Below are 25,386 nucleotides of genomic sequence, written 5' to 3' on the forward strand. Positions count from 1 at the left end.
ATGCCTCAACACAGACAGAGGTGGCGAGTGTTGGCACTAATACCTACAGCTGTCAGTGCACTTGCAACGCAGCCAGTGTTTCAGAGCCAGTAGTCCCTACTCGAATGGCAGACAAAGGTACAGTGGCGAACCTGGGCCAGCCCCTGGCGCCTCCAACAGCTGAGGATGTTCTGAAGCCCAGTACAGCCATTATCACTCCCACATCAGCTCCCCCTAAGCCCACCAAACCGCAGAAAGCTCCCATACAGCAGCAACAGCGGGTCAAATCCCGTGGTAAACCGTCTGACCATGCATATGTTGTTTTATGTGAGGCTTCATCTGACTCTTCCCCAGAGCTGATGGAATTCAACGTATGTGTGGGGCAATCATCTCGCCCCATGCCTGCCCCTCCACCTGCTGCAGTCTCCCCGCCCCGTCGGAGAGACAGGATAAAGGTGCTACCCCCATCATATAGATGGTTCCCATCCTTCAGTGGAACTTGCAAGGGTTCAGGACTTACGTGGAGGAACTTCGTCTACTCTCTCAGTGTAGACCACTCTGTCTGTGTCTCCAAGAGACTTATTTCCATCCATCATACTCCCCTGAGCTACGCGGCTATACGCTCCACAAAAAGGACGACCTGCGTGGAGAGAGAGCTAGAGGAGGCGTGGGTATTTTCGTCAGGACGGACTACCACTCCTCGCCTCTCTCGCTTTCAACAACTTTACAGGCCGTCGCTGTGTCCGTGCACGTGCATCATCCATTGACTGTATGTTCGCTTTACTTGCCCCCACATGATGCTCTTGATGAAGTGGCCCTCACCGACCTTCTTACACAGGTCCCCCAGCCATTCATTATTTGTGGTGATTTTAATGCCCACAATGTGCTTTGGGGCTCTGCAATTACCTGCCCCAGGGGTAGAGCAATTGAGAGGCTTCTCCTGTCATCCTGTGCCTACTTGCTCAATGGAGGACAGAGCACTCATTTCTGCACAGCGACTAGGTCGTTCTCTGCCATTGATCTCTCGCTTTGCTCTCCAGCTCTTGCTGCCAGTGCTCACTGGGAAGTGGTTCCTGACTTGCATGGCAGTGATCATTTCCCAATCTGGATTCACCAGCCAGATGGTGTGGGCCCCGAAAGGAGACCACCACGATGGGTGCTCAGTGGAGCCGACTGGACACTTTATAGCCAGTTGGCCCAGTTCGAACACTGTGCGAAGGTTGAGGCGTGGGTGGATCATATTACCAAAACGATCCACCATGCCGTGCAGCATCCATTCCACAGGCCACCGGAAGAGGTCACCTGTCCCTTGGTGGAGTGCCGAATGCCGCTCTGCAATCAGGACCAGGCGTGCGGCTCTGCGTCGGTTCCAGTGTCGCCCGACTGCTGAGAATGTTGCAGCCTTTCAGGTGGCGAGGGCAAGATGTCGCCGCATTATTTGTGAGAGCAAGAAGAGGTCATGGCAAAAGTTCCTGAACACCATTAATCGTTCCACCACAAGTTCCATTGTGTGGGAGACCATCAGAAGCATTTCTGGCAGGGGAGGGAGGTGCCCCATGGTTGCTGTAATGAATAACGGCACTCTCCACACGGATTTGCGAGACATTGCCCAGACTATGGCAGCGTATTTTGCCACAGTTACTGCAACAACCAGTCAGGATCCGGGTTTCCAGCACCATAGAGCGGTTGCTGAGAGGTGTAGTCTGGACTTCCAGTCCACCTCTCATGAAGTTTACAACTGCCCGTTATCTGTGTGGGAGCTGGATTCTGCATTGTCTGCAGCTCGTGACACATCCCCTAGTCACGATAGGATCCATTACAGTATGCTGCGACACCTCCCAAGGCACAAGAAAGAAATTCTCCTCACACTTTGTAATGCCATTTGGACATCAGGTCACTTTCCTGACTAGTGGTGTGAGGCAGTTTTAATTCCTTTTTTTGAAACCTGGGAAAGACTGCACAAGCCCGAGTACCTACCATAGTATTGCCCTCACTAGTTGCATGGGAAAGACCTTGGAGTGGATGGTCAACCGCCGCCTTGTCTGGATGTTAGAATCCCGGCAACTCCTTAGTCGCTTTCAGTGTCGGTTCAGGTGGTTTCGTTCCACCTTCGATAACCTTGCCCTCCTGGAGATGGCTGTACAACAAGCTTTCCTGCACTGTCATCACCTTCTAGGTGTATTTTTTGACATCAAGAAGGCCTACGATACCACTTGGAGGCGTCTCATCCTGGAGCAGCTTCACTAATGGGGTTTTCGTGGTTGTCTTCCTCTTTTTATTCAGTCTTTCCTCTCGCCACGATATTTTAGATACTGAATTGGTGACGTCCTGTCTGATCGTTTTGAGCAGGAGAACGCTGTCCCTCAGGGTAGCGTTTTAAGTGTGACTCTCTTTGCCGTCGCTATTAATAGCATTACGTCCATAGTGAAAAGTCCTGTCCAGAGCTCCTTTTTTGTGGATTATTTCTCTTTGTTTTGCTCTACTTCAAGCCTTGCAATGACAACGTGTCAGTTGCAACTTACTCTTAGACGTTTGGATGACTGGGCGCAGAAGAGTGGTTTTAAGTTTTCCACTGAGAAGTCTGTATATGTTCTTTTTCACCATTCTCGTTCAATTTTAACCTTTCCTGAGTAGAGCATGAGGGACACTATTCTTACTTTTAAAGACACGGTGAGATTTCTGGGGCTCATTTTTTACTCGAAGCTTATGTGGTTACCTCATCTTAAAGACCTGAAACGGTGGTCACTTCAGGCTTTAAGTATTCAGACAGTATTTAAGACAGGACTTGTCTGCTCCAGTTTTACAGGATGTTTGTGCGATCTTGGCTCGATTATGGGTGAATGGTGTATGGGTCTGCGAGGCCTTACTTAAAGATGTTGGACATTGTGCACCATGAAGGGCTTCGGTTGGCCACTGGGGCATTCCGAACTAGCCCCATACCAAGCCTCTGTGCAGAGGCTGGTGAACCGCCACTTCATATGCGGCGACGGCTACTTACAGTATGCCAGGCGTATAAAACTTTGTCCACACCATACACACCTGCGTACCATACCATTGCTCAGCCTCCTCTGGCACGGTTATTTCATAACCGGCAACGTGTGATGCAGCCCTATTGGATTCGTGCACAGGATCGCCTCGCTGCGATGTCTATGGCTGGCCTTCGTGTTTTACGTCGCGGTTGGAGCAGATTTCCACCTTGGCTCCTCCAGAGACCCAAACTCATTTTGGATTTGACTAATTTTAAGAAAGATAGCACACCAGATTTTAGATTCCAATCTCTGTTTTTTAACATTTTAGATGTGCATCACGGTTTCACCGTCGTTTACACTGATGGCTCCAAACAGGAGAATTTCCTTGGCTGTTCTGTAGTGTTCCCTGATCATATTACCCGGATTCGCCTCCCTGCTGAATATACCATTTTCGCAGCGGAGGTCCACGCGATCCTGAAGGCACTGGAGCAGATGAATCGTGTTCGGGGCGACCGATTTCTTCTCTGCTCCGATTCTCTTAGTGCCTCACCATCACTGAAGAACCTGTACCCGACTGAGGAGATGGTCCAGCTGATATATGACCAACTGTACTTGCTCCAACAGCGGGGTAAAGAGGTATCCTTCTGCTGGGTGCCTGGTCATGTCGGAATACGGGGCAATGAACAGGCCGATCGGGCTGCCAAGGAGGTCTGCAGAGAGCAGGATGTGGTCCAGTGTCCTATCCCGTTGCAGTCTGTCATCTCTGCACTCCACAAGAAGTGCATGGAGTTGTGGGAAGACCAATGGGTGGCGGTGACGGCCAATAAACTGCTGTTGGTAAAGTCAACCACTCGGCTGTGGTGTTCCTCCTGCCGGTTGCTCAGGCGGGAAGAGGTGGCCCTCACACGTCTTCGGATCGGGCATCGTCCTCTCACACATAGCTTTTTATTACGGCAGGAGGATCTTCCCTTTTGTGATGCTTGTGGTGTGCACATCTCTGTCCGGCACATTTTAACAGACTGCATTTTATACCGTGATGCAAGGGCAGAAGCCCAAGTTGATGGGGATCTGCCTTGTGTTTTAGCTAACGATGAGATGTGTGTGTCTAGGGTTTTTAAGTTTTGTGATGTGTCTGGACTCTGGCCTAAACTTTTAGGTTGGAGGTTTTAGTGTATTGCAGAGTGGCTGACTCGCTTTTTTTCTTGCGGTCAGCCAGCCACTTCCATCTGCTACATTGTTTTAGCTCCCTCTACCACTTTCTTCCTGTGTTGTCCATGTTTTACTGCTGACGCCCTGTTTCATCCCACGCTTCGGTGTGGGTAGGCACATATTTTTCAAAGCTTGTTACCTGTGTTTTATGTTCCGTTTTATATTACTGTTCTGAGTTTTTTTTTTTTTTCCCCTTGATGCCTGTCTCACTATGTTACTGAACGGGCGCTGAAGACCTTGCTGTCGTGCGCCCAAAAACCCCTCTAGTACTACTTACTACAGCAACTGGGAGGTCTTATTCTATATCACAGAAACTGTCTGAAGAAATAAGTGTTCTTAACATTCACCACCAGGTTTAGGAACAGTCGCATCTCGAAGGATGTTAATTGAAAATATTTGTTTTAAGTATGTCAAAATAATATAAATGTTAATTTCAGTAATGTTTCCACTTTTTGTATATAGCTCAATACCTTACTTCAATAATAATTGATTATCTCCTGCCAATATCACACATGAATAGGCAACAGCCATAAGATCAGTTGTAGAGTAATGTGAATTATCTCCTCATTTTCAAAACTTCATATCTTTGTTCACAGTCAGATATCAACGTTGAAATTTTTGCAGTACATTGCTATCATGTAGGTGTACAAACTGAGCAAAAATCATATTTTTATATTCAGTCCCACGTGAGATAACTAACCCCAAACTTAACAAAAAATGATAAATCACTTTTTGTTTGTTATTTTTGGGCCTAAAAAGTTGATTTTTGAAAATTTGCGTACCAAACTTTGGAGGTAATTTTGACTGGTTATTTTCGAAGTTAGGGTATTTTGTGTAATAGACAATGTTGTAGAGTACACTTTTATAGCAACAATCATGTCAGTTGCAATGTTGTAACTTAACCCGGTGCAGAGATATTCATATTTTTGCTAATGTCTCTAAACTGAAACATCGTCGTGCGCTTACAAATGAGAATGTCCACCATTCAGTAAAGGTGAAAGGTAAAATTTTTTTAAAAACTGTTTTGAATTTCTCAAATATAGGGTAATCACATATTTAAAAAATTAAAATATTTAAAAATGGTCAACAACCAACTTAATTTTTATTGGACCACTTCATTTGGATTGACCCACAGGTATGAGTGATGTTGTCATTAATAGCAGCATTGTTTTTACTGTATTTGAGTATGAGGCTTTGATAGCAAGAGAGCAGAGAGTGATAATGACTGCACTTCCATTTACTGATACCAGGTTTAATTTTTCTCTCTGCTTTCACCCCAATGACTTTTATCAGTGGGAGTATGTCTGTTGATTACAAACATTTCCTGATGTCAACAATGACTACTTAATGCTATTTATTTTAACTCAGTAATTTGTTGTTTGTAATTCCATGTGATACTTGTGTTTTTAACCCATTAGCAATGAAAATTACAAATGCAGTTCATATACAATTTACATCAAATTAACTCAACGTCATTAGTATCAGATGATACACAGGGTGCTTGACTATTAACCTTATAGGTACAACTGAAAGGGATGCCCAGAGGACAATAAACAAGGAGATAATCCTGATAAGCATGGGGAAGCCAATATGTATTATGTATGTATAAGAGCAGTCATGCCAGTTTTACAACATTGTTAATGTCGAAGGATGATGTATCTTATGGTGAAAGGACGAGTGCATGAGAAATTCATGATAATGTGCTGGCACACTTTGATATGACTGTTTAGAAATATGTAGCACAAATCTTCGACAACAAGTGTACTGGTTGTGGCTCACCAGTGCCATGGCCTCCCAATGTTTCCTGAACTGAACCTGTAGGATATTTTGTTTGGGGATAGTGTTGATGAAATCCAGGAACAGCCAATACATTCAGAACCTGCCTGGGAGCTTTTTTTATTTTTATTTTTTTTTTATTATTATTATAATGAGAGAGAGAGAGAGAGATCAACGAGAAGACATGGTGAAGGCTGGTTTCACATGAATGGTGCCCACGTGGAACCCCTGTTGCAATGTTTGTGCCCTCTGCGGGTCTGGGGATAGAATAGTCCTGAGGTATTCCTGTATGTCATAAGAGAGAACTAAAAGGAGCCTCACACGTTTTGGCCTTTATGTGATGGTCCCCTGTTGGATTTGATCTCCATATTTCTAAATTTCTCCAAAGAGCGAGCCAATTGGAGAAGGGCGCCTTACATGGTGCATCGTGTCCATCTTGAGATCTGTAGCCCACTTTCTCGTCGTTGCATTGCAGAGTTGCTCTTTCTCTATCTCTTGGGCGAGGACACCTTCCTGGGTGCATTTTCCACCATGCACTATGCAGTGTCACTTTCTGCGCTGATGATGACCATGGAATTCTTAGCACCTCATTTCCAGCACGGTAGCCAGTCCATTGTGGTGGGGCTACCTTGTACCCACAGGGGTCGCCTGCGTCGTTAACTCCCCACATATGCCATGTATTAGATGCCCATTTGCCTGGGGCATTGGGACTCCCGGCAATGGCCATCCTGCCATGTGGCCCGTACTGAGACTGGGTGGCACCCGTGGGGAGGGCCCCTGGTCGGAGTGGGTGGTTTCAGAGCGGATGACACACCATGAAGCATATTATGGCATCTCTTGCTGGTGGTCCACCGCCAACAGTCTCTAAGCAGACAAAGTCTAACTTCAGTGCTAAGAAATATGACCCCAAATCGTACCCCTGCCTGGCCACACCATGGGAGGAATGCCAGGCTAAAGATGGCAGTGAAGCTTATTCACCCTGGTGCCTCGTATGCAGGAGAGTTCATGGGGAATCTTTCATGTCCATTAAGCCTCAGTTTTTTGTGGAGCATTTGGAGGACAAGTTTGGGGAGGTGGAGGGATTGTCCAAAATGCGCTCTGGGTCAGTCTTGATAAAAACAGCATCCTCTGCCCAGTCACAGGCATTACTCGCTTGTGACAAGTTGGGGGATGCTTCTGTTACCATCATGACCCATAAGAGCTTAAATATCCCTTCCCGCTGTACTTCCAGCGTCACATGTCGAGATTGTGGATGTCCATCACATCACAATATTCCATGTGCCCCACCCCCCATTTGTGTCAACTGCGGAGAGCATCATTCACCTTGTTCACCAGACTGGAGGATTTTACAGAATGAGAGGAAAATCATGGAACATGAGATGCTGAAACAACTGACCTACACTGAGACTAAGAGGAAATTTGAGTGCCTTTATCCTGTGGCTATGACCACCTCTTACGCTACCGCTATGAGAACAGTTGTCACCCCATCAGTTTCTTTCATTCCTGTCGTCTCTCAGAACCAGAAGACTACACCTGCCTCCTTAACGGTGAGGGGCACTTCCCTCCCTGTTGCTCCCGCACCATGTACTTTGGTAGCAACATCCTTCAACCATCGGGGATATCAGTCCCCACTTCTGAGCTGGAGAAGCGTAAGTCTGCTTCGGCTCCTCCCACTAGGAAGGGGTCCCTTGGGTCACTCCCTTCCCAGGTTTCTACTAGTTGGAAAGATGACACCCACCAGTGGCTGAAGAGCCAAAAGCAGCTGGTTGAAGGGCGTTGCTCTTATCCTCTGTCCCAGAGACTGAATCAGTTAAGTCCTTCCAGCCAGGGAAATCCAAGGAACAGCGAGAGAAATCCCAAAAGAAGGTCCCCAAGACCAAGGGAATTGTGGTGGCATCCTCACCACCGCTACCTAGAAGCTCTGCAAATGAGGTGGAGATTCTGGCGTCCACTGAGGACCTAGATCTCACCAGACCCTCAGACACAATGGATATAGACTGTTAAGGCAAAAAGATGGTGGCAGCAGGTGACCCTGACGTTTCAACTGCTTCATTGAATGTTCCATGTCTTCCCAGCCTCACGATGAAGTCATCCCCCAGTGGAATTGCGGTGGTTTTTTCCACCGCCCGGCTGAGCTATGGCAACTGTTAAGCTTTACACCTGCTTACGGCATTGCCCTCCAGGAAACCTGGTTCACAGCAATGCGAACCCCTGCCCTCCATGGCTATAAGGGATACTACAGGAACTGTAGCGACTGTAATCAAGTGTCAGGTGGAGTTTGTGTTTATGTCCTAAACTCAGTCTGTAGTGAACCTATGCCCATTCAAACCCCTCGTGAAGCTGTGGCTGTCAGAATAAGAATGACACAGGAAATAACTGTCTGCAGTGTATATCTTTCTCTGGATAGTGCAGTACCCCTGAATGTTTTAGCTGCACTGATTGATCAACTCCCTAAACCTTTCCTACTTTCAGGAGATTTTAACGCCCATAACCCCTTGTGGGGTGGCACTGTGCTTACTGGCCAAGGCAGAGATGTTGAAACTTTACTGTCTCAGTTCTACCTCTGTCTCTTAAATACTGTGGCTCATGGTAGTTACTTGGCCATTGATTTATCAATATGCAGCCCAGGGCTTCTCCCATATATCCACTGGAGAGCACATGACGGCCTGTGTGGTAGTGTCCACTTCCCCATCTTCCTGTCACTGCCGTGGTGTCATGCCCATGGACGCCTGCCCAGATGGACTTTAAACAAGGTGGACTGGGAAACTTTCACCTCAGCTGTCATCATTGAATCTCCCCCACATGGGAACATCGATGTGATGGTTGAGCATGTGACTACAACAGTCGTTCCTGTGGCTGAAAACACAATCCCTCACTCTTAGAGTGCCCCCAGCAAAAGGCAGTCCCTTGGTGGCCACCGGAAATCGCTGAAGCAATTAAGGAGCGTCAGCGAGCTATACAGTAACATAAGCGGCACGCTTCTCTAGAGCACCTAATAGCCTTTAAGCGACTCAATGCTCGCATTCGCCAGCTTATAAAATGACGGAAACAGGGGTGTTGGGAGAGGTACGTGTCGACCATTGGGTGCGATACATCACCTTCCCAAGTCTGGGCAAAGATCAAATGTGTTTTCAGGTACCAGACACCAGTAAGTGTTCCCGATGTTAACATAAATGGCGTGTTATCTACCGACACAAATGCGATTGCTGAGCACTTTGCTGAGCATTATGCTTGAGCCTCTGCATCGGAGAATTATCTCCCCCCCCCCCCCCCCCTCCAACCTTTTGCACTCTCAAACAGCGGCTGGAAGGGAAAGTTCTTTCGTTCACTACATGCTACAGTGAATCCTATAATACCCCATTTACAGAGTGGGACCTCCTCTGTGCCCTTGCACATTGCCCTGACACAGCTCCTGGGCCAGATCAGATCCACAGTCAGATGATTAAACAACTCTCATCTGACTACAAACGACATGTCCTCATCATCTTCAACTGGATCTGGTGTGATGGCATCTTTCCTTCACATTGGTGGGAGAGAATCATCATTCCAGTGTTCAAACCCAGTAAAAACCTGCTTGATGTGGATAGCTGTCAGCCCATCAGCCTCACCAATGTTCTTCATAAGCTGCTTGAACGTATGGTGTGTCAGCAGTTGAGATGGGTCTTGGAGTCACGTGGCCTACTGGCTCCATGTCAGGATGGCTTCTGCAAGGGTCGCTCTACCACTGATAATATTGTGTCCCTCAAGTCTGCTATCCGAACAGCCTTTTCCAGATACCAACTCCTACGTGCCGTCTTTTTTGATTTACAAAGTGAGTGTGACACGACCTGGCGACATCATATCCTTGCCACGTTATACGAGTGGGGTCTCTGAGTCCCACTCCCGATTTTTATCCAAAATTTTCTGTCACTTCATACTTTCCATGTCCAAGTTGGTTCCTCCCATAGCTCCCCCCCCCCCCCTCCCCTATATCCAGTAGAATGCGGTCACGCAGGGCTCTGTATTGAGTGTACCTCTATTTTTAGTGACCATTAATGGTCTAGCAGCAGCTGTAGGGCCGTCTGAATGTCTGTATGCAGACGACTTTTGCATTTTGTACTGCTCCACCGGTACTGGTGTTGCTGAGTGGCGCCTACAGGGAGCCATCCACTAGGCGCAGTCCTGGGCTCTAGCCCACGGTTTCCAGTTTTCGGCCGCTAAGTCATATGTTATGCAGTTCTGTTCATCCAGAACCAGAACTTTACCTTAATGACGATCCACTCACTGTAGTGGAGACATATCGATTCTTAGGACTGGTTTTGACGCCCGAATGACTTGGCTTCCTCACCTTCGTCAGCTTAAGTTGAAGTGTTGGCAGCACCTTAATGTCCTCTGTTGCCTGAGCAACACCAACTGGAGTGCAGATCGCTGTGCGCTGCTGCAGCTCTACAGAGCCCTTGTTCAATCCTGCCTTGGCCGTGGGAGTCTGGTTTATAGTTCGGTGGTGCCCTCAGCGTTGCGTTTACTCGACCCAGTGCACCACTGTGGCATTCACCTAGCGACAGGAGCTTTTACGGTGAGTCTGGTAACCAGCGTCCTTGTGGAGGCCGGAGTTCCTCCATTGCAGGCTACGCGTGCACAATTGCTGGCTAGTTACGTTGCACACATTTGTAGTTCTCCTGCCCATCCAAATCACTGTCTCCTTTTCCCACCCATGGCAGTTCATGTCCCACATCAGTGGCCTAGGTCAGTGGTGCAGTTCGTGTCCGATCCCTTCTTTCCGAACTGGAGTCCTTGCCTTTACCACCAATACTTGAGGTCCATTCCCATACACTTCCATGATGTACACCTAGGCCGTAGCTTCACCTGGACCTTTCACATGGCTCTAAGGACTCAGTTAACCCCGCGGCTCTCCGCTATCACTTCCTCTCGATTATTGACATGTATCGAGTCCACCAAGTGGTTTACACTGACGGCTCAATGGCTGATGGTCACATCGGCTTTGCATATGTCCATGGAGGACATATTAAACATCATTCCTTGCCCGATGGCTGCAGTGTTTTCACTGCTTAGCTGGTGGCTATATCTCGTGCTCTTGAGCACATCCATTCATGCTCTGGGGAGTCATTTCTTCTGTGTACTGACTCCTTGAGCAGCCTACAAGCTATCAACCACTTCTACCCCCATCATCCTTTGGTAGTGACCATCCAGGAGTCCATGTATGCCCTGGAATGGTCCGGTCGTTCAGTGGTGTTTGTCTGGACCACAGGTCACATCACGCGGAAACCACTTATGGAAATCAGCTTCTCTGCAACTGGTGTGCATGCAGTACTACGCCGCAAGGTTGTGCGGCTTTGAGAGATGAAATGGCATAACCTCTGCATGCACAACAAACTGCGTGCCATTAAGGAGACTACAAATCTGTGTCAGTTCTCATGCGGGCCTCTTGCAGAGATTCTGTGGTTCTCTGCCAGCTCCACATTGGCCATGCTTGGGTGACACACAGCTACCTCCTGTGCTGTGATGACCCACCTTAGTGTCAGTGCAGCGCCCAGTTGACAGTGGCCCATATCTTGGTGAGCTGTCCTTCTTTGGCTGCCCTGTGACGGACTCCTCATTTACCAGACCCGTTGCCATTAATGTTAGCTGACATCGCCTCATCGGCTAATTTAGTTTTACGTTTTATACGTGGCAGTGGGTTTTATCATTCTATATAAGTTTTAGTACATGTCCTTTGTCCCTTTTGTGTTCTCCACTCTAATGCTTTTAAAGTGGATGTTTTAATGTGTCACAGAGTGGCTAGCTTTTCCGTTTTATTCTCGTGGTTGGCCAGCCACGGTCATCTGCTCTCTTGTTTTTACCCCTTCTACCTGTTGCTTCTCTCTGTGGTTTTCTTTTACTGTTTTGTCCATAGTAGTGTTGGTTGTCCTTCTGTCATTCTTCTGATTCTTCCTTTCTCCTGTTATTGTGCTGTACGTATCATTTATTTTCTTCTTTCCCATGTGTAATTTTTTTACTGGGAACAAGGGACCGATGACCTCGCAGTTTGGTCCCCTCCCCCTCTTTTAAACCAACCAACCAACCAATGTTTGTGTCCTCAAATGCATATCGCCGGCCGAAGTGGCCATGCGGTTAGAGGCGCTGCAGTCTGGAACCGCAAGACCGCTACGGTCGCAGGTTCGAATCCTGCCTCGGGCATGGATGTTTGTGATGTCCTTAGGTTAGTTAGGTTTAACTAGTTCTAAGTTCTAGGGGACTAATGACCTCAGAAGTTGAGTCCCATAGTTCTCAGAGCCATTTGAACCATCAAATGCATATCTCTCAGTGGTTCTGTTATTAGTTGTTCGTGCTCTCAGTTGTAATAAGTCGTAACAAGGTAACCATTGGTTTCTGGACTATGTTTGTTAGGATTATGTGCTTGTTCCATTGCCCCCTACTCACCCCTTTTGTTCCTGTGATAGTCAACTAACCTGTATAAAGGGCACTAAGAAAGTTTTAGCAAATGTGAGCCTCTAAGTGGACATATCATGAACTACTTTTGTTCATATTCAAACCCCCTGATCTGCATCTACACAACTATTCGGCAAGTCACACTTAAGTGCCTGACATGTGTACTTCACACTGTTCTACAAGTTTGTTATACAGCTAAACAGTGCAGTTGCTTGCACATAGTACTTTCTGTGAAAACAGTTTTCAGAATTTAAAGAGCAGCTTTTCACACGCTATAACACACCTCCCTTGGAGGCCATCATGTGTACTGTATGTGTGTCCAACACAACTGTACTGCTCATATAAAGCCACCGTTAATAACATGGCTTTCTGATTACTTTCTGGCATTTACTTATGCCACTGGAAGATGTATGTTGACACTATAATTTTATTTTATCACTCATAAAGGTGACATATTCCTCAGACTATTTATTGCTGGCATTATACTGTAATGGTACGACAACAGTCCTCTGTTTCTGTGTATTATTTTGCATTTAATTATGTTTAAAAAGTTTCCCTTCATCATAGTAAGTGCTGTTTGTCTGAAAATTCTTCTGAATTTTCCAACTTGTTTTAACTTTGACATTGTTGTGAGGCAAAGGATTTCACTGGATGTAGGTGTTTGGTTCTCTGTCAAAGATGGGATAGAAGACCAGTAACAGATGAAGACCCTATCAATAAAATACTTCTGGGTTTGGGACTGCATTGTCAACTGGACAAAATTCTATGTCGGGCAGGAATAAAGCCAATTTTTCATAGCAACAACAAAATAAAAGACGTTCTGGGCTCAACTAAAGATACAATTGACAAGTTTAATGCCGCCGGAGTTTATGAAATCTGATTCGAATGTGATCTGATGTATATAGGTGAGACTGGGCGTCCAATAAGCACAAGGCTATCTGAACACGAGAGATATATCCTTCTCAAACAATACAACAAATCAGCAGTGGTAGGACACCAGGAACAGTGCAGGGTGAAGATCGAATTTCAAGAGGCCTGCGTACTGGTGAAACAGCCGTTTAGCTTGCGGAGGAAGATCAGAGAGGCTATAGAAATAGTCAAGTGACCTGACAACGTGAATAGAGAAGACAGGTACGGACTTCCAGCATCTTGGCTGCCAGCAGTGACAGCTTTGCGGAAGGACAGCTCTCGCAAAGCAACAAGCGCGTGGTAGGTCACAGCGGTGGAGGGTACACAGAGTGCTGACTCACCTTAGTCGATACTAGGCAGTTCATAAACAGCGCTATGCTGCAATAGCCACTCTTTTGCTATTCATTGATTTCCACCAATGGCAAGCAATAAAGGAAACTCCAATGGAAACCACCTATTTCCGCCAGTGTCAACATGTAATGCAAAGACCAATAAAAGAACACCCAATACCCTTTCTTCTCACCCTCATATACAATGACACCACTCTTCCATAGTACATAAGTAATCAAACTAGCGCCCATTCAGCAGTTAGCAACACACCCTGAGGAAGGTGTCTTGCAGTAGTTGCCAAAATGTCAGAATTTTGTAGTTGATAATGTGGTCCCAAACCCAGAAGAATTTTATTGATTTGACAACGGCCGTGGAAGCCTACGTTTACACAGATGAAGACTCTGATGAGGATAAAATAACTTTTTTATTACTTCTTTTCTAATTCATAGAGCTTGGACTCCACCATGTAACTGGTCCAAAGTGACTATGGATAGGCACACGCAAGAAGTCTTTAATTAATCCAGCTAACTCATATAGTCATTTGGGTGCATTTCCATCTTTACCTAATATTCTGGTGTTGTAGCAGAGGCAAAATAGCACAGTGTACACTGGATGCTCACTGCTCAGTAGGCAGTGTGCTGAGCCGGTGTCTCCGCCGATATGCTGGCGATGGGCTGACAACAGCATGCAAGCACCGTTCGTGGCTTTCTGTACTGGACAAAGCTGATGCCTGACTTAGAAGATATAGTTGCTGGACAGTTCAAAGAAAACTTGAGTATCATTTCAAATAAGTACCCCGCTCATACAATTATAGTCGGTGGTGACTTCAATCTACCCTCTATATGCTGGAAAAATTATACGTTTAAAGCCAGCAGCAGGCATAAAATGTCATCCAAAATTGTACTGAATGCTTCCTCAGAAAATTATTTTTAACAATTAGTTCATGAGTTCACTCGAAGCGTAAATGGTTGCGAAAGCATACTTGACCTTTCAGCAACAAATAATCCGGGATAAATAGTGAGTATTGTGATGAATGCAGGGATTAGCGACCACAAGGCAGTTGCTGCTAGGCTGAATACCGTAACACCTACAACCATCAAAAAGAAACGCAAAGTATATCTATTTAAAAAACCTGATAAAAATGCTCTTAACGCCTTTTTAAGAGACAGTCTTCACTCCATCTGATCTGATCATGTAAGTGTAGAAAAGTTGTGGAATGTTTTCAAAGAGATAGTATCGGCAGCAATTGAGAGATATATACACCACGTAAATTAATAAGTGATGGTACTGTCCCTCATGGTACACAAAATGGGTCAGATCATTGTTGCAGAAGCAACAAAAAAAGCATGCCAAATTTAAAAGAACGCAAAGTCCCCAATATTGGCAAAGTTTTACAGAAGTTCGAAATATAGCGCGTACTTCAATGCGAGATGCTTTTAATAATTTCCACAATGAAATTCTGTCTCGAAATCTGGCATAAAACCCAAAGAGATTCTGGTCATACATAAAGCACACCAGTGGCAAGATGCAGTCAATACCTTCACTGCGCGATAACAACAGTGAAGTCACTGATGACAGTGCCACTAAAGCAGAGTTATTAAACATGGTTTTCTGGAACTCCTTCACCAAAGAAGACGAAGTAAATATTCCTGAATTCCAATCAAGAACAACTGCCAAGATGAGAAACATAGAAGTAGATATCCTCGGTGTAACAAAGCAGCTTAAATCACTTAATAAAGGCAAGGTCTCTAGTCCAGATTGTATACCAGTCAGGTTCCTCTCAGAGTGTGCTGATAAAGTAACTCCATATTTAGCAATTATATACAGCCACTCACTCACAGAAAGATCTGTACCTAAAGGCTGGAAAATTTCTCAAGTCACATCAATACCCAAAAAGGGATGTAGGAGTAATCTGCTGAATTACAGGACTATATCACTAACGTGGATTTGCAGTAGGATTTTGGAACGTATACTGTATTCGAACATTATGAAGTACCTCGAAGAAAACGATTTATTGACACATAGTCAGGACGGATTCAAAAAATATCATCCTTGTGAAACACAACTAGCTCTTTATATTCATGAAGTAATAAGTGCTATCGACAGGGGATGTCAAATTGATTCCATATTTTTAGATTTCCAGAAGGCTTTCGTCACCGTTCCTCACAAGCGTCTTCTAATCAATCTGCGTGCCTATGGAATATCGCCTCAGTTGTGCAACTGGATTCTAGCAAGTTGTTTCTCCTGTTTATGCCTTTCTGCCACTGAATGTTCTGCTACTAGTTTTTCATCTGCAAATTTTGTCAAGTTATGGCTGATGTGATTCTTTTGACCTTGGTATTTATACAGTAATATAAAGTAAGGAGAAGAAAAAGAACTACTTCTCCATATACTTAACAAATATATTGTTTATGTTCTCATTATCTGTATGTTGGCTGTACCTTTAAATGATCAGAAAACCACTGAAAAATTCAACGTGCAAATGAAGTGTGATGACTTTCTTTAAAGAGCATCAGATTTTTGTGAAAGCGAATGGTGCATTTTATGATTGTTTTTGTTCTTGTTTGAGAATTTTTTTATTTATTTTTGAGTTGTGTTATTCTAACAGAGAAAGGCTTTTATAAGTATTAGTGTCTATAACTTCACTGTTTCACAAAGAAATCCATTACTTAATAATATGTATAAGTATTAATAATAATTAAATTAGGTTTTTTGTCCTTAACCAGTTTCACCTCGGACAATGCAAACAGTGCAAAATTGCAGTATTATGTTGAGTCCATGTTAAGCTGAAGGCACAGTTTAAATGCCAGAGGAAGGCAAGAACATACAACCCCAAGTACGACTATGCCTAGTAGAGCACTGTGGTGTTCAAACCAACTGTCAGATTGAGGACAACTGTATTTAATAACAAAATCTAAATAGCACACTACAGTTGTAGTTGTTGTTGTTGTTGTTGTTGTTGTGGTCTTCAGTCCTGAGACTGGTTTGATGCAGCTCTCCATGCTACTCTATCCTGTGCAAGCTTCTTCATCTCCCAGTACCTACTGCAAACTGCATCCTTCTGAATCTGCTTAGTGTATTCATCTGTTGGTCTCCCTCTATGATTTTTACTCTCCATGCTGCCGTCCAATACTAAATTGGTGATCCCTTCATGACTCAAGAGCTTATCATACCAACAGATCCCTTCTTCTAGTCAAGTTGTGCACAAGTTTCTCTTCTCCCCAATTCTGTTCGATACCTCCTCATTAGTTATGTGATCTACCCATCTAATCTTCATCAGCATTCTTCTGTAGCACCACATTTCGAAAGCTTCTATTCTCTTCTTGTCCAAACTATTTATCGTCCACGTTTCACTTTCGTGTGTGGCCACACTCCATACAAATACTTTCAGAAATGACTTCCTGACACTTAAATCCATACTCGATGTTAACATATTTCTCTTCTTCAGAAATGCTTTCCTTACCATTGCCAGTCTCTCTACTTCGACGATCATCAGTTATTTTGCTCCCCAAATAGCAAAACTCATCTACTACTTTAAATTTCTTATTTCCTAATCTAATTCCTTCAGCATCACCCGACTTATTTCGACTACATTCCATTATCCACGTTTTGCTTTTGTTGATGTTCATCTTATATCCTCCCTTCAAGACACTGTCCATTCCGTTCAACTGCTCTTCCAAGTCCTTTGCTGTCTCTGACAGAATTACAATGTCATCGGCGAACCTCAAAGTTTTTACTTCTTCTCCATGAATTTTAATACCTACTCCGAATTTTTCTTTGGTTTCCTTTACTGCTTGCTCAATATACTGATAGAATAACATCGGGGAGAGGCTACAACCCTGTCTCACTCCCTTCCCAACCACTGCTTCCCTTTCATGCCCCTCGACTCTTATAACTGCCATCTGGTTTCTGTACAAATTGTAAATAGCCTTTCGCTCCCTGTGTTTTACCCCTGCCACCTTCAGAATTTGAAAGAGAGTATTCCAGTCAACATTGTCAGAAGCTTTCGCTAAGTCTACAAATGCTAGAAATGTAGGTTTGCCTTTCCTTAATCTAGCTTCTAAGATAAGTCGTAGGGTCAGTATCGCCCCATGTGTTCCCGTGATCTTCCCCAAAGTCGGCTTCTACCAGTTATTCCATTCGTCTGTAAAGAATTCGCGTTAGTTTTTTGCAGACGTGACTTATTAAACTGATAGTTCAGCAATTTTCACATCTGTCAACACTTGCTTTCTTCGGAATTGGAATTATTATATTCTTCTTTAAGTCTGAGGGTATTTCACCTGTGTCATACATCTTGCTCACCAGTTGGTAGAGTTTTGTCTGGGCTGGCTCTCCCAAGGCTGTCAGTAATTCTAATGGACTTTTGTCTACTTCCGGGGACTTGTTTCGGCCTAGGTCTTTCAGTACTCTGTCAACCTCTTCACGCAGTATCTTATCTCCCATTTCATCTTCATCTACATCCTCTTCCATTTCCATAATATTGTCCTCAAGTACATCGCCCTTGTATAAACCCTCTATATACTCCTTCCACCTTTCTGCTTTCTCTTCTTTGCTTAGAACTGGGTTTCCATTTGAGCTCTTGATATTCATGCAAGTGCTTCTCTTTTCTCCAATGGTCTGTTTAATTTTCCTGTAGGCAGTTTCTACCTTACCCCCTAGTGAGATATGCCTCTACATCCTTACATTTTTCCTCTAGCCATCCCTGCTCAGCCATTTTGCACTTCCTGTTGATCTCATTTTTGAGACGTTTGTATTCCTTTTTGCCTGCTTCATTTACTGTGTTTTTATATTTTCTCCTTTCTTCAATTAAATTCAATATATCTTCTGCTACCCAAGGATTTTTACTAGCTCTCGTCTTTTTACCTACTTGATCCTCTGCTGCCTTCACTATTTCACCCCTCAAAGCTATCCACTCTTCTTCTACTGTGTTTCTTTCCCCCCATTCCTGTCAATTGTTCCCTAATGCTCTCCCTGAAGCTCTCTACAACTTCTGGTTCTGTCAGTTTATCCAGGTCCCATCTCCTTAAATTCCCACCTTTTTGCATTTTCTTCAGTTTTAATCTACAGTTCATAACCAATAGATTGTGGTCAGAGTCCATATCTGCCCCTGGAAATGTCTTACAATTTAAAACCTGGTTCCTAAATCTCTGTCTTACCATTATATAATCTATCTGAAACCTTCCAGTATCTCCAGGCCTCTTCCATGTATACAACCTTCTTTCATGATTCTTGAACCAAGTGTTAGCTATGATTAAGTTATGCTCTGTGCAAAATTCTACCAGGCGGCTTCCTGTTTCATTTCTTACCCCCATTCCATGTTCACCTACTACATTTCTTTCTCTTCCTTTCCCTACTATCGAATTCGAGCCCCCCGTGACTGTTAAATTTTCGTCTCCCTTCACTATCTGAATAATTTCTTTTGTCTCATCATACATTTCTTCAATCTCTTCGTCATCTGCAGAGCTAGTTGGCATATAAACTTGTACTACTGTGGTAGGCATGGGCTTCGTGTCTATCTTGGCCACAATAATGTGTTCGCTATGCTGTTTGTAGTAGCTTACCCACACTCCTGACCCGAAGTCTTGTTCCTCCTACCACTGAACTTCGCTAATTCCCACTATATCTAACTTTAACCTATCCATTTCCATTTTTAAATTTTCTAACCTACCTGCCCATTTAAGGGATCTGACATTCCATGCTCTGATTCGTAGAATGCCAGTTTTCTTTCTCCTGATAACGACATCCTCCTGAGTAGTCCCCGCACAGAGATCCGAATGGGGGACTATTTTACCTCCAGAATATTTTACCCAAGAGGACGCCATCATTATTTAACCATACAGTAAAGCTGCATGCCCTCGGGAAAAATCACGGCATTAGTTTCTCCTACACTACAGTTACAGTTACCTTTTAGAGAGAGCTACCACTCCAGCAATAAAATTTTGTCGTATTTTCATTGTGGTAAATTGTAAAATTTCTATGATACAGAATGGCTGGTCACTATGTACCTCCAATTTCCGGGCATTGCCAATGGACACACTTAAAGGTACAAACTTAGATATAGTTTTTCTATATTTAAGTGTGTGTATTGGTAGTACTTGGAATTTGCCTTCCTCAAGGTAAGCAACTAGTGGCTTTCCTTTTTATTTACATTTGAGCAATATTGTTGCTGTGAATTGCCTTTCCCAGAAAGTCTGAAGTTGGAAACTTGTCGAAACATAGCTTCCAGGCAACACTTGTGCTTGACTGCTGACGTAAGGTTGTCATTGGTGAAATTTGGCACTAAAACCTGCATTTCAATACTAATTCCAAATTTGTAACATCTCTTTCTCTGAACAGCTGTCTCAGTCGGTTTTATACTGATGAGAGACTAAGAACATAATGTTTTCCACAAAGAACAATGTACTAGTCCTGTCATTACAAAGTTGAAAATGAATGGCTTTCTTTTAGAGTAGTTGTTATGAATTAAGTGTTGTTTTTCTGTCCTAAACTTTTTTGAATGTTCTATCTGATGGTCTTGTTCTCTTGGAATATTTTAGTTGCCTTGGGGTCCACAGCCAAATCAAATTTTCTGAATGTTAAGATCTGCTGCACTAATCGGATTAAAATTAAATCTTAATATGGTGAATTCAAAATAAAAGGATATTGTAATCTAACTAATGACACCATTTTGGCAGATAGTTATCCTTTTCATGAGTACTCACAGTTTAACTTTCTTTGTGGGTTGCTGCCATATCCTTAGCACACATTCTCCCATGTTGCCCTCTAGTGAACTTCACTATCAGTTCTATATTTTCATGGAACTTGAGAGTTGTCCATGACAGTAGAATATTCAAGGAAGAATATAAGTCCTAGCTGAAATATTGGCTTTATTTTTATGGAGGTACTGCCATTTTCAACATTTACATAATTGTATAGAAAAGAGGCCCTGACAGAACAAAAATTGAATCTTAACAGCACAGCAAAACTCTTTCAGGTGACACAATACAGCCGTGTGTGTGTGTGTGTGTGTGTGTGTGTGTGTGTGTGAGAGAGAGAGAGAGAGAGAGAGAGAGAGAGAGAGAGAGAGAGAGATATAGAGAGAGAGAGAATTCAGTTTTGGAAACATTCTATGTCCTATAATGTGTGATTAGGAGACATTTAGAAGATAAAAATGCATCCATTGTTGCACCAACCACAGAGTTGTACATAGTTCTTTCTCAGGAATGGGATCAATTGCCATTAGAATTCAGGATTCTCTTCACTTTGACGACATCACACCACTACCAAGCTTAACTGATAGAAAGAGTAAACATATCCTATATTGTTTCATTTTTAAACGCAAAATCACTTTTGCAGTTTTGTTGCTTTTTCTTTAGAATGCGTATTTCCATTTTCTGACATTTATTGATTGTGTATTCTGGACTCTGCAAGGTACTGTATTTATTGTTATTAAGCATTACATTTCTCAGTAACACTCCTAACATTTGTTAGTGAAACATGCTCTCATTTCCTTACTACACTCAAATGTTGAATTGTCGTGCATTAGTGTTTTAACAAATTCTACATTACTGTTTATTACCTCATAAGTTTTCACCAGCAGCTAATCACCCACTTCTCAGCTGTTAGTCCATTCCTCTGAGCTCTTCTTAAAGTTGTAATTTTATAAGTGCTTAGCAGTAAGTACTATAGTCGGTCAGAAATGTGTTTACTTGGCACTAATTCCGACAGGCCAGCTTTGTGTACCATGGAAACTCCCTTAACTGGTAAGTGACTTCAGAACTTAAGAAGAATAATTATCAAGTGCAGAAACTTACTTACATTATTATCTATATAATATTCACACATTTTCTTTTAAATTTCAGTGGTCCGTACTGATTATGGTTGCATACTGATAATTGGGCTTTTCTGTCGTTTATTGAGATTTGCATGATACTGACAGTTTCTGTATGAAATGAGGTTGTATAGATGTCCTACCACAACTGTGCCTGGTGTGGGGAAAAAAAACAGGGAGATATATTGGTGAAGAAAGCCTGAATGATATAATTAAAATGTAACCCAATACTTGAATGAGAGTGACATCAGTAAAAATCAGGAATTTGTTTGTAAACTAGCTGTAAATGAAAGAAGTAATTAGGAAACTGTTCATGAACATTGGCATCTATAGTGCATGAGAATGTACCTGCATTTCATTGGTCTTCTAGCAGTACTTCCTCAAGGATGTGAAGGACAATGTGATGATGCATCTATTTGTTGACTTTTTTTCTGTGTAAAGGTATTAACAAGATTTTGCATATCATAGAAAGTTTTGACAAGTGACATAGTTGTGAGCAACATGTGCTAACTAATATGTTCTGAATTTGTTTCAGATAACTGAGAAAATTCCATGAATTCTGGAAATGATATTTAGAAATATGAGGAAGGTGATCTGATGCTAGAAGAAAACTGCTGCATGCAGTGTCTCTCTTCAGTGAGAATGGTGTATGCCTTTCTGATGCATTAAGGGATCCCAAAATATTATATCTCATAAAACATGTTTGTCTGGAAAAAAATAAAGCAACTGGCTGGATAGTGAAAGTAACCAATATTTTAAAATTAAATGTGTTAGTCTTCTTTGGGAATAACTTCCAAAGAAGAAAATCTTTATAGGAAATACTAGTTATAACTACTCATATACTAATTTTCCAATTATACAATTGTTATACCAGCTCTTAGTTATTCCTCTACTCAGAAGTTTTCAAACTAGGCTGTGACACATTAATCATTTGTCACCTTTTGATTAAATTAACTATAGCTGAGAAATTTCTGAAAGTTCAAAAAAGACATCTCACCACACTGAGATTGAACTTAAATTGTACCAATCTTCTGTTTGTATTTTATTTTTGCCACAGGAATATCTAAGAATGATTTGAATTTCTTAGGATTGGAACTAAATGTTCTAGGAGAGCATGTATCAAGCACAGAAATATTCTGCGAGCCATAATCTTGTAATATACTGTGTCTTGGTTCTCAACAACTCCTTTTTCTCTGACTGTGTTTAAGCATACAATCTTTGTAGTAGGTTGATGTGCTAATCACCCTGTCACCAAAACAGTTAAGATATTCAATGTTGACAAGGATATGCCATCAGGATAATACTGGTTGCTAGTGGTTTTACTCAAAAGCAACACTGTTAAATTTTTGTTTATGGGTAGATCATTCAAGTGTCATAATTAATATGAAGCTATTTTTGAGACAGTGATGATGTAAGAAGTTAAAAGATATTTTTGAAAGGTTAGAGGAAATACGTGGCAATATGCCACATATTAAAAAAAAAAAAAATAATAATAATTGTGAGAAGTGTCAACTGAAAATATTTAACGTAACTGTACATCTGCTTCTGTTCTCTGCAAGCCCCATTCAGGTGTGTGGCAGAAGGTGCTTCAGATAACATTGTAATTTCCTCTCTTCACTGTTCCATTTGCAAATGGAGCCTGGGAAGAAGATTGCCAGTAAGTCTCCATATGACTTTCAAGTGGTGTGATTTTCTCATGGTCATTTCACAAGGTGTGTGTGGTAGGATGTAATATATTGTCCGATTCTTCTTGCAGTGTAAAATCTCAGAACTTCAACAGTAAACCTCTCTGTGATGCTCTCTGCCCTATTTGTAGCATCAAATACTGGAATTCTTTGAGCATCACCAGTGACACTTTCATACTTATTAGCAAACCTGTGTTAAAATGTGCTGTTTCTACTCCATATCTTCTATTAATCCAACTGAGTAAGAATCCCAGACTGGTGAGCAATACTCGAGAATTGCTCAAAGCAATATTTTGTGAGGCACTCTTTCATAGATCAATTATATTTCCTTAAGATTCTTCCAGTGAATTCCAATTATGGTATTTGCATTTACCAATAATTAAAGGCTTGTCTATTAGTGAATGGTAATTGCCACAGTTTACGAGCTACTTGTATGAAAGTTTAAACATAAAGCAATTCTTGCCATTTTGAATGGTTCCAACACATGTAGGACATGTCACTAAACAATGGAGAAAATTACCTCTTTACACTAATTCATTACTGTGTGTGCACAGCTTGATGGAAACCTGCTTGGGAAACTACCTTGAACAAGTAGATGATTTGAAATGTTGTTGTCATTGTTCTTTTTGTGGTCTTCAGTTTGAAGACAGGTCTGACACAGCTCTCCATGCTGTTCCACCCACTGCAAGCCCGTTCATTTTCGAATAACTGCTACAGCCTGCATCATCTTGAACCTGCCTACTGCATTCATCTCTTGGTCTCCTCCTACAATTTTTACCCTCCACACTTTCCTACAGTACTAAATTGGTGATCACTTGATGTTTCGGAATGTGTCCTATGAACTGTTCCTTTGTTTTCATAAAGTTATGCCACAAATTTTGTTTCTCCCCAGTTCTACTCAGCACCTCCTCAGTAGTCACATGATGTACCCATATAATATTCAGCCCCTACCTGTAGCACCACATCTCAGAAGCTTCTATTCTCTACTTGTCTGAACTGTTTATTGTCCATGTTTCACTACCATACAAGGATACACTCCAGACAAATACCTTCAGAAAAGACTTATATATTCATTGTTAAATATATATTAATTTTTAACAAACTTCTCATCTTCAGAAATGCTTTTCCTGCCACTGCCGGTTCACATTTTATCTCCTCTCTACTTCGGCCATCATCAGTTATTTTACTGCACAAATAGCAAAACTCGTCTGCTGCTTTTATTGTCTTATTTCCTAATCTAATCCCCTTAGCATCACCAGATTTAATTTGTCTACATTCCATTACCCTTGTTTTGCTCTTGTTAATGTCCATCTTATATCTTCTTTCCCAGATATTGTACATTCTGTGCAACTGCTCTTCCAAGTCCTTTGCTATCTCTGACAGAATTATAGTGTCATCAGCGAACTGCAAAGTTTTTATTTCTTCTCCCTCAACATGAATTCCTTCTCCAAATTTTTCTTTGGCTTCCTTTACTGCTTACTCAACATACAGATTGAATAACATTGGGGATAGGCTAAAACCCTGTCTCACTTCCTTCTCAACCACCACTTCCCTTCCGTGCCCCTCAGCTCTTGTGCAGAAACCAGATGGCAGTTACAAGTTGTGTGTAACCCTTTGCTACCTGTATTCTACCCATGCTATCTTCAGAATTTCAAAGAATGTGTTCCATCTAAAAGTGTCAAAAGCTGTCTCTTAAGTCCACAGATGCCATAAACCAGATTTGTCTTTTCTTAACTTACCTTCTAGGATAAGTCGTAAGGTCATTGTTGCCTCGCATGTTCCTTCCTTTCTCCAGAATCCAAACTGAATTCCCTGAGGTTGCCTTCTACCAGTTTTTCCATTCTTTTGTAAATAATTTGTGTTAGTATTTTGCAACCATGTCTTGTTAAACTGATAGTTCAATAATATTCCCACTTCATCAGAACCTGCATTCACTGGGCTTGGAATTACTACATTCTTCTTGAAGTCTGAGGGTATTTTGCCTGTCCCATACATCTTGCACAACAGATGGAATCAGTTTGCCATGGCTGGCATTTCCAAGTATATCAGTAGTTCGATGGGATTTCATATGCTCCAGGGGCCTTGTTTCGGCTTAGGTCTTTCAGAACTCTGTCCAGTTCTTCTCATCTCCCATCTCATCTTCATCTGTGTCCTGTTCCAGTTCTATAATATTGTCTTAAAGTTCATTTCTATTGTATAGCACTCCTTCCAACTGTCAGCTTTCTCTTCTTTTGTTACTACTGGTTTACCATCTGAACTCTTAATATTCAGATACCTCCAAAGACCTCCT

General features: G+C 42.6%; 1 protein-coding gene across 3 annotated transcripts in view; it reads left to right on the forward strand.

The window, feature by feature from the left end:
• Window positions 1–25,386, forward strand: part of LOC126248668 (GATOR complex protein NPRL2) — a 171,391-nt gene that overhangs the window by 9,189 nt on the left and 136,816 nt on the right. Inside the window, exon 2 of one of the 3 annotated variants that reach the window (XM_049949898.1) lies at window positions 21,947–22,047. The exons of the other annotated variants lie outside the window; for them this stretch is intronic. Within the exon in view, the coding sequence (XP_049805855.1) occupies window positions 22,009–22,047 (39 nt within the window). The 5' untranslated portion in view covers window positions 21,947–22,008. The remainder of the gene's footprint in view (window positions 1–21,946; window positions 22,048–25,386) is intronic. 3 annotated transcript variants of the gene reach the window in all.

The sequence above is a fragment of the Schistocerca nitens genome, chromosome 3 (genome assembly GCF_023898315.1).
Source record: "Schistocerca nitens isolate TAMUIC-IGC-003100 chromosome 3, iqSchNite1.1, whole genome shotgun sequence".
NCBI classification, from domain to species: domain Eukaryota; kingdom Metazoa; phylum Arthropoda; class Insecta; order Orthoptera; family Acrididae; genus Schistocerca; species Schistocerca nitens.